Below are 9,439 nucleotides of genomic sequence, written 5' to 3' on the forward strand. Positions count from 1 at the left end.
ACCTTTTTGTGTATGTGCGACCAAAACTGCGAGAGGATAAGTTTATTAAGTAGGAGGGATAATAGTAGTTTGCTTTGCAGCCTCACTAATGAAATTATTATTTAAAGTTATCATGATGCACTTTGCTGTTGTGTCACTTCTTCCTTTAGTGGAGGATATAAATCCAACATTTAGAAAAGGGTAATGAAATGTTCCACTCAAAGTCAGTAAAGTCGTCCATTGTTCTTCTGGGTGTTGAGCTGGTGTTTTTGTTCGCACTCAGCCTGAGTTGTTTTTGCATTTGTGTCTCAGTTTTCAGGTAAAGACCCAAACCAACACAAGCGTGTGTCCGTTCAGTCCAACCCTGGATTCCTGGAGCGGTTAGGTGAAACTGCAGGAGGAACTGTTGTTGGCGTCGGTCTGTTCTTCCTCTCGATTTATGTGCTCTTCACCAATGAGGTAAGAAACACTCACACAGAGGACGACAACGGTTGTGGACATGAATATCACATCAACGCCACAATGCACACTAACGCAGAGTGTGCTCTCAGGGACGGGCTCTGCAAACGGCGTCGTCCCTGGATGAGGGTCTTTCTCAGGTTGTGTCGTTGGGGCCTCTCTCAAGCTTCGACCTGCAGAACGACAACCGTCTAGTTCATCTGTCTGCACAGCTGCGCACCTCACAGGTAGGGTGGACTCCATCGTTGTCTGCAGTGTGGACCCTCTGTTGAGTCACATTTCTCTCTCCTATTACACATTAGTGATGATTTCACCATTCATTGTAAATAAAGTGAACAACTGGGATCAGACTTGACATTTTGCACTTGTGCTGGTCAAGTCAGATTTTATTTATAGTGAAATAAAATAAATCTAGCTTTTCATTCTAAGATATTTTAGTCAAAAACAACAAATTCCCTCTTTATGTGCATTCAAGAAATCTTTATACAAGAAATCAAAACTGCAGACAGGAACAAGAACTGATGTATATTCAAGAGTGTGTATTTTTTGTAACAAGCTCAGTCTACGTTAGGGGGTAAGAGAGTTTGTTTTTCACCGTGTTGTTGATTTCATTCTGTTGCTGTTTCATTAAGTGACATGCTACCAGTAAATGTTAGGTAATGAATCATCTGCCACTGTGTCTGCGTAGCCCCTGTATGACCCCAACTACAGGGTGGTGGTGCAGGCAGTGAAGCTGAAGAGGCAGGTGGAGATGTATCAGTGGGTGGAGTACCATGAGAGCAAGTGAGTCTGTTGTCTGCATCTGTCAACAGTCAGGGCGGGGTCAGCTGTAAAAATGTTGGCTGGAACACGGAGTATTATTAGCCTGAAGTGAGTTACTGTGCGACTTCTTTCAGGGACTACCAAGAGAATGGTGAGACCAAAACTGAGACGACGTACACCTACAGTGAGTTATTTTTAGTATTCGGTAACAACATGTTTGACTCTGGTTGAAGCTGTATGAATTGTTTTGATGCGATTCCTTTTCCCCTTTTTTATTTTTTTAGACACCGAGTGGAAATCAGAGTTAATCAACAGTCGTAATTTTGATAAAGAAATCGGTCACCAGAACCCAAGGTACTCAAATGTTTATAAGATTATTCAGCTTTGTTCTGTGAAATAAGAAATAACATGTTTGTGTTCATCTTTGAATCTTAGTGCCATGGCGGTTGAGAGTGTCACTGTGGTGGCTCCGGAGGTCAGAGTTGGACCTTTCTTTCTGTCTAAAGGTAGCCGACATAAACACGGTGCATACAGAACAAACACACGCTGTATTGTTGGTCACACTGTTTGGTTTGGTCTTCCTCAGGCCTGGTGGAGCAGATCAATAACTTCCAGACGCTGAGTTTGAGGGATTTTTCTGCCTTTAACTTGGATCCGTTTCTCAGTATTGATGACGATTATTTCTATCACACTCAGTACCCACGCAGGCCGGAGGTGAGCGTGATGATGTGAACTCCTCTCAGATATATGAACTTCTGGTCTCTGATGGGTTACGTACTCCACAGTGGTGCAGTTATTGAGTCTTATTCGTATTTTATTTTTCTTAAGGTCGGAGATGTGCGTGTGAGATTCTCCTTCGCTGGACTGAGCGGTGAGACGTCTCACCTCGGCCAGGCTCAGACTGTGAGTGCTGCAGATGAACAATTAAAACATTAATCTTACTAATGAGGACACATCAGTGGATCATTGACTTAAAGCATTCTCTGGACGCTTTTCCACTGTGACCTTTTTTTTTATTAATCGCACTCAGTAATGAAATATCTTATTTCTTGATACATCAAAGTCAGAACTGAAATGAACTGAATAGTTTTTATTTAAAATGATTATGTCTGGTGGACTAGTTGATCAACAGAAAAATTAAACGACATCAATTTCAGTTTCACAATCAGTTAAGTCATTTATTAAACATTCACTGGTTCTGACTTATCAAAGTAGAGGATTTTTAGCAGGATATTTGCTGTTTTCTATAAATAGATATATATATACAGTACATATACAGTGTGTGTGTGTGTGTGTGTAAATTTAATGTGTGTGGTATTTGGATGGTTATTTGTACAAAACAATGTATTATGTCTCTTTAGGGAACTTGTGATGGTCACATACAATAGTACTATTTTTTGGGAGTATTGAAACTACAGCTGTAACTAACAGTTATTTCACAATTAATTGTTGTCTTTAAAACAGTATTACATCTGTTTCTGTTACTAAGATTAATGTCTATAGTATATACGATGTACAATTAGTTTGTAGTGTTGGGTAAGATGTAATAAAATTAAGAAATATCAGTTTCTCATCTTTCAACCTAATGAGATCTCTTCAAATCGCTTGTTTTGTACAACCGACTGTCCAAAAGATGTTCAGTTCACCATCACATCAGATAATAAGACTGACACCACCTACATTTGTGTCAGCTGTAATTGAAACTGTTACTTTTCTACAGTGCACATACGGTTAAAACTTATTGTCTTCCTCTTATTATGTTTTTCAGGTCAGTATTGTGGCCATGCAGAGAGGGGAGCAGCTGATGCCTTTTAAAACCAAGTCAGGAGACACTCTGGAGCTCCTGTATCTGGAGGAGCTCTCTGCGGAGGTCAGTGTGCATTGTAATTCCTTTGTTGGACACTGTGGTTGTTGTAATGTCAATAGGTTCTGGTTGTTGATGCAGTTGTATTGTTTCCTGTAGGAGGTTTTTGCGAAAGAACACGAGTACAACAGTATGAAGACATGGGGACTGAGGGCTGCAGGCTGGGCCCTCATGTTCCTCAGTATTCAGCTGACCATGCGCATCATCTACACGTTGGGTAAACAAACACTCACAGCTGCTGTACATCTACATTATACATGGATTTCTGTCCCTGCGTCTCATTTATATTCCTCTCTGTGCCTACAGTGGATTGGGTTCCTGTTCTCAGAGAGCTTGTGTCCGTGGGGCTGAAGATCTTCGCCTTGTGCGTCTCCTGCTCTCTGTCTCTCCTCACCATCGGAGTTGGTTGGTTTTTTTACCGACCGTTGGTGGCCGCAGCTCTGGGAGCACTAGCTCTGCTTCCAGTGTTTCTCGCCCGCTCAGGACTTGCAGCCAAGAAGAACGAGTGACTAGTGAAGTGATGATTATCACAACAACTTCCTGGCGTTAACCGTCCACTGGAGGTGTGAGACAGTGTTGTTTGCAGCTGGTTTATTCAGAGCAGGGTTACAGACCGCAGAGGACTCGCTTTATTGGGCAAAACCGACAGTGTGTGGTCATAAATGGGTTATAATTGGTATAATAATAATAATAATAAGTCTGTCTAAATGTTTCAGTGGACTTATATTTTAAAATTAATAATTCATAGTGGGCATCACCCATCAACCCCTGCTGATGTTCCTATCAGACACGTGTGGAAGCTCAAATGTTATGAGATGTTCATCCACCTGTAAATGTGTTCTCACTTGGTATTTTGTTGTATGACGTATGGAGAACGTCATTTCCATCTTGATATTTTGTTGCAACATGAGATTGCTTGTTTCATTTTGACTGTAAATATAACTTGCCAAAGACTTTCTCTCCACAAAGGTTGAACTGTTCCCAGTTTATTAGTCACTCCCAACAGCCGTCTAATACAACAGTTCTTTAACAAACCCTCCCTTCATGAAGGTTATAAAGTACTGTTCTTAATGTTTAGAGGTGTCAACTTTAGGAGGCTGGTTGCTGTTGAAGTGTATTAATATTTTATTAATATGAACATTGTAACCTTCATATGGGTGAGATTTATTGTAGGGGTGTTTATTAGACTGCATTAGTTTAAGCGAGGTCTATGTTCCTAATGTAAAACATATATATATATATCCTTCCTCCTTATTGGCATGTCATCAGGGATTTGTTTATAAGATAAAAACATTTGTTTTCCTTTTATTTTAAATATGAAGAATGTCAAAGAACCTCGTCTGGGCAGAAAGACCAGTCTTGGTAAAATACCGAAGAACTGTGGATCTGCAGTGTTATTGAACTGTTTGTATGAAATGTGTGTTAAATAAAGCACTTTTTGTTTTTTCAGACCTTAATGAAATCTGACTCATGTTTACAATCGGGGTGCAAGTCAAGATGACCAGGAGTGAACCCTAACCCAAACCCACAGAGATATCAGTGGCGTACGCACCGGCCAATGAATAACTAAGAGTTGAGGTCCAGAAATATCAAAACAATCTGTTAATGTGATAAGTGTCACTTTTACAGTTTGTCCACCAGAGAGCACTGACAAGTTTGTTTTCCAACTATTAGTGTTTTAGCTCAATATTTATCTTTGTCTACATTATTTAAATTAACCAATTTAAGAAAGTTAAAGGTAACTTTCACACAGCGACATCAGCTAGATAATAACCAAAGAGCGGCTTGTATTGATCCATAATGCCCAACATATCTGTGCACTGGCTAACACAGGACACGTGTAGTGACTAAGACCAACGTCAAAAGCTGAAAAAGTTTCATCCTTGGAGATGTTGTTGCCCGAACACTGCTCCAAATCTTTATTCTGCATCCAAGTGGGACTTTTGACCCATTCAGTGTCTTTCAGTTTATCAAGTGATACAAATGATCAAGATTCTTACAAAGTAATTTATTACACAAAACACTAAGTTTCCATTTGCGTTTTAACAAAATGAGTTTCCAGTCTCATATTGTGCATATGATCATAATGCACGTAGGATTTGTATATGAAGCACACAAACAAATTTCGACTTCATGTGTGCATCTGTTTGTTGAAATAATTAAAGGACTATGGGTCACAGTGTACAGGTACTTCACCCTAGTTGGCTGTGGAAACATTCCTCAGATCAGCAGGCAGGGCTTAAGCACTTAACTGTAGTTGGCAGGTATGACTCAACGGGTCCCCCTGGCTGACCTCTTTGATTACATAGTACATGTCGATAAAGGAGGTTTCATTATGGCAAATTTACTCATGTTAAAGTACAAAAAAGTAGTTTCCATAACCTCAAAATTGAATACTGACAGAACCTGACTACTTTCGCTTAAGACAAAAAAAGTAAAAGCATTACACCTTTAGTAAAAACTGGGGAGAACAGTCTTTTGTGTGGGTGTGTTTGGGGGTAGGTTTGACCTAATGCTCCTTCTTCTTTCCCCCCTGTAGGAAGCAGTCCTCATGCCCCCGCTTACAGTAGGACACATTTATTGCTCTTCTTTCCCCGCCTGGCCTGTAGTGCAGCCCTGGTGGCCATCTCGAACACTTCCCTCACACCATCCTTTGTTTTTGCAGAGCACTCCATGTATCCAAAGGCACTGATCCTGTTTGCCATGTCCCGTCCATCCTCTGGTTTCACAGGTTCCTAAAGAAAACGTTGAGAGGAGGAGTTTTAGGGAACAGGCGTTCACCTCCCGGGAGAGCGTTTACGTGTTTGTTTTGACATTTTTACCTGTTTCATTTTGGCAAGCTCCCTCCGGGTGTGCTCATCGTTACGCAGGTCCTTCTTATTTCCCACCAGGATAATGGGAACGTTGGGGCAGAAGTGTTTCACCTCGGGAGTCCACTTCTCTGGGATGTTCTCTAGATGAGTGGACAGAAGGACACCATCGGTCAGAGCAGAGACACAGCAGAAGAGTACGTGTAGGTGAGAGGATTCAAACAATACGGAAAATGACGAATTCAGAAGAAATGTCTCGGTGTTGCACAGGTTCCTCACAAATGTCATAATATGATCAATGCTTTGATGAGTGTGTGCAGCTGTGACGTACATTAGACACACTGTGTGATACAATCAGCAGAGGACTGGTGTGCTCATATGCTTTCCCCTGTCCAACAAATGTGCCTGTTTAACTATTTTGTTTGTGTCTGGTTCTTAACAGGACATTAATATTTTTTCAATTGTTCAATTCAATTCAATTGTTTCCAGTTAGTTGGAACTACATATGAATTGTTTCCTCTCTTTCCAACCCTCCTACTCCAAATAACGGTGAAAGGCGCTGTCTAATAGCAACAGCTGATAAGAAGAGAGCAGGTTGTGTCCCACTTTCTTGTAGTACTTGAATGTTGTGGCCCCAAGGCAGTTTGAGTTGGAGACCCCCCGATCTTGGCTCAGCATACACTGTCAGCTCTCCGTTTCAACTTACCAAGACTGTCGGGGCTGTCGATGGAGAAGCACATGAGAATAACATCAGTGTCTGGATAGGAGAGCGGGCGCAGTCGGTCGTAGTCTTCCTGACCTGCTGTATCCCAGAGTGCTAACTCGACCTGCCATAAGAGTTCACATGTTATCAACCACATGAACCAAACCGTGTTCAGGGTGCTTCAGGTCATTGTAATGACCCAATAAGTTCATGAAAACAAATAAAATATACTCATTTATTACACTAATACTTATTTGGTGCACATAAAAACCACATTTACATTTGCTATGACTCTGATTAACCATTGTTATATGAAACAATTACTTCAGCCAGTATCCCATGTTATCTCGATGCTGCTCTTAGACAGTAAACAGTCTCTGAACCTTTTTTAAATAAAGACGGAGATACTGATGATCTCAGAGAATGTATATTTTGATTAAAAAAATCTATGTTGATCTTGTTTTCTCATCCCTACTCCCAAAATAATAGACCAGTGGTTCCCAACCTGGGGTTTGCAACCCCACCAGGGGTCACAAGGCCTTCTTGATTTCAAGCTGTGCTAAAAAAACTTAAAGAAATATACACAGTAGGCTTATGTGTCAGCGTCTGGTTCACTTCTGTGGAGAGTAACCGTAGTTTAAAAGTAAATGTAAAGTAAACTGTAAATAGTCTAACTGAACAATGGCCAAACATCATGAACGAGAAAACACTGAATTTGTCAAAAAATAAAAAAAATAAGTCAAAAGCCTATTAAGTCTGTATGATCGTTAAACAATACAGAGAGGGAACTGTATTAAAAGTTCCCTAAAGAGGAAATAGTCTGCTCAAAATTAATCCAAACCACTTGTTTTACACAAACCTTTTGCAGTTACTGAGTTCACTATTTGGGTTCATTGTACAGGTTTGAATAAAGTATTAAATATCCTTAAAATATGTCACTTAGTCAGGATCGTCACTTTACTAAAAGACAGAAAAGGTTGGGAACGCCTGTAATAGACAGTCTGTAGTTTCCTGCATAATTAGAAATAATGTTTGATTTTTAATTCACAGGTATTGTGTAACATATATGTTTTATATGTAATATATATTTGTGTGTGTACGCTGCACACTACTGTTTTGTTCCACGTGGCAGTTTTTAAAGGTTACCACATAGTGCCTTTAAAGTTTGACACTCAAGACACAAATATGGACACTGAATAAAAAACAATACGCACCAAGTAGAAATGATCTCAGGCGCAGAGCGAGCTGAGCAGAACCACATTACTTAACAGGTAATCCAAAGTAAGAACCTAACTCGAGTAAGAGCCGTCTGTAAGACTAATATACGCTTTGTTAAATACTCAAGAATCATTCATCAATCCACAACAACATGAAAAGTAAACTGCATCCATATTAATCAACTCACATGAGACCTGGCCCTCACTGGAGAGAGGGAGCGGTAGGAGAACACAACCAGCACTCACATGTTGTTGTAACCAGATGCCAAGTTACATAATCCTGATTCTGCTCTGAACTGTGAGAAGAGCTGGAAACGATTCGTACCTGTTTACTATCCACTTCAATGTCAGCGACGTAGTTCTCAAACACCGTGGGCACGTAGACTTCTGGAAACTGGTCCTTACTGAACACGATGAGCAGACAGGTCTTCCCGCAGGCTCCATCTCCCACTATGACCAGCTTTTTCCTGATTGCTGCCATAGCTGCAGACAAGAGACAGCAGACACTGAAACATCAGAGAAAGGTTACGACATGAGAAGAGCTTTACCTGTCTGATAAAAACAGGCAGGGGGCGTCCAGTCACTTCTACCGGTGACTGAGAGAAACCGACGAGCAGCCAGTCACCTTCAGCTGTGTTGACACAACGACAAACCCCGTCTGAAACCAGGATAACACTCAGTGTACACTCGGGATGAATAAACAGTCTGAGACAAACCACTGTGGTGTTGACTTTGTACCTCGGACTGGGAACCTCTCTGCCGCGGTGATACGTTTCCGCTCCGGTGTTTCTAACCGGACCCTTTTGTCCCAGATCCATTAAAAGCTTGATGCAACTTAAACCGTAACGCGTTGACAGCCGGTGACACTAACATACAACGATAGCTCTCTGCAGTGTGGCTGACCCAGATTTGAGTTCTGCTCGGTTCTGTTTACAAAAGACTCGCCGCTAGCTACTGCAGCTAACCGAGCTAGTGCGGCTAGTGCGCTATGTTTAACTCTTTGTGGTGATATTTAAACGTGTTGCCGGATTCATGCGCGGTATTTATGATATAATGCATTTATCTAATGGTGCCATTGCTTTGTTATTACTCAGACAATCCTCTCGTTTTCCTTTCAGTCTCAAACCGGTACGGCTAGTTAGCTGGCTGGCTACCAGACTTAGCTTAGCATAACGGAAGTCAACGAGACTTTATCGGTCCGTTAGCTCGCAAATAAAGGTTTACAGAGTGTAAATATCACGATAGTGTTGCCTATAAAACACACAGACAACGTCCTGCAACCCACGATGCTTGTAAACATCCCACTCTTACCAAACGATGGGTTTAAAATGTGTCCAGTTGATTTCCAAGCAGGTCTTTGTTGGCCTCCGTCGCTGCTCCCTGACGGCGCTGCTGCTGCTGGAGGATGAAGAGGAGGATGAAGAGGAGGGAAGTGAGGGGGTGGGGAGAGGACAACAACACTGTTACACACACATTATACTTCTACTACAGCTGCTACTTCACTACTCTTTATCTTAAATGTCAGCTCAAGAGTCATCAAATTACACTTTTAAAAAATTACTGTAATATTGAGTTTTTTATTTTTATCTTTTTTACTTACTGTACTTATTGTAATATTGTCTTTTTTACTATTGTGTAATATTGT

At 41.0% G+C, this 9,439-nt stretch overlaps 2 protein-coding genes across 4 annotated transcripts in view; one reads left to right on the forward strand and one right to left on the reverse strand.

Annotated features, from left to right (window-relative positions):
• Window positions 1-4,516, forward strand: part of LOC118327898 (transmembrane protein 43) — a 5,494-nt gene extending 978 nt beyond the window's left edge. The window contains exons 2-12 of the mRNA XM_035661421.1: window positions 292-438; window positions 531-665; window positions 1,127-1,221; window positions 1,335-1,384; window positions 1,485-1,554; window positions 1,636-1,706; window positions 1,787-1,914; window positions 2,029-2,103; window positions 2,969-3,070; window positions 3,164-3,281; window positions 3,371-4,516. Of these exons, the coding sequence (XP_035517314.1) occupies window positions 292-438; window positions 531-665; window positions 1,127-1,221; window positions 1,335-1,384; window positions 1,485-1,554; window positions 1,636-1,706; window positions 1,787-1,914; window positions 2,029-2,103; window positions 2,969-3,070; window positions 3,164-3,281; window positions 3,371-3,573 (1,194 nt within the window). The 3' untranslated portion in view covers window positions 3,574-4,516. The remainder of the gene's footprint in view (window positions 1-291; window positions 439-530; window positions 666-1,126; window positions 1,222-1,334; window positions 1,385-1,484; window positions 1,555-1,635; window positions 1,707-1,786; window positions 1,915-2,028; window positions 2,104-2,968; window positions 3,071-3,163; window positions 3,282-3,370) is intronic.
• A 535-nt stretch (window positions 4,517-5,051) lies between these two features.
• Window positions 5,052-9,251, reverse strand: LOC118327915 (rho-related GTP-binding protein RhoA-B). Of its 3 annotated transcripts, none has more exons than XM_035661443.1 (5): window positions 9,106-9,251; window positions 8,120-8,277; window positions 6,581-6,701; window positions 5,887-6,017; window positions 5,052-5,799 (listed from the first exon to the last, which is right to left on the reverse strand). In XM_035661443.1, the coding sequence occupies exons 2-5, from the start codon at window positions 8,273-8,275 to the stop codon at window positions 5,626-5,628; spliced, it is 582 nt and encodes a 193-aa protein (XP_035517336.1). In that variant the 5' UTR covers window positions 8,276-8,277; window positions 9,106-9,251; the 3' UTR covers window positions 5,052-5,625. The 3 variants fall into 3 exon arrangements, with proteins under 3 accessions (XP_035517336.1, XP_035517337.1, XP_035517335.1); XM_035661444.1 differs by lacking the exon at window positions 9,106-9,251 and adding an exon at window positions 8,533-8,659; XM_035661442.1 differs by lacking the exon at window positions 9,106-9,251 and adding an exon at window positions 8,420-8,575.
• Window positions 9,252-9,439: the final 188 nt, after the last annotated feature.

Source organism: Morone saxatilis, unplaced genomic scaffold, assembly GCF_004916995.1.
Source record: "Morone saxatilis isolate NCDOM2014 unplaced genomic scaffold, NCSU_SB_2.0 Contig18, whole genome shotgun sequence".
Classification (NCBI taxonomy): domain Eukaryota; kingdom Metazoa; phylum Chordata; class Actinopteri; family Moronidae; genus Morone; species Morone saxatilis.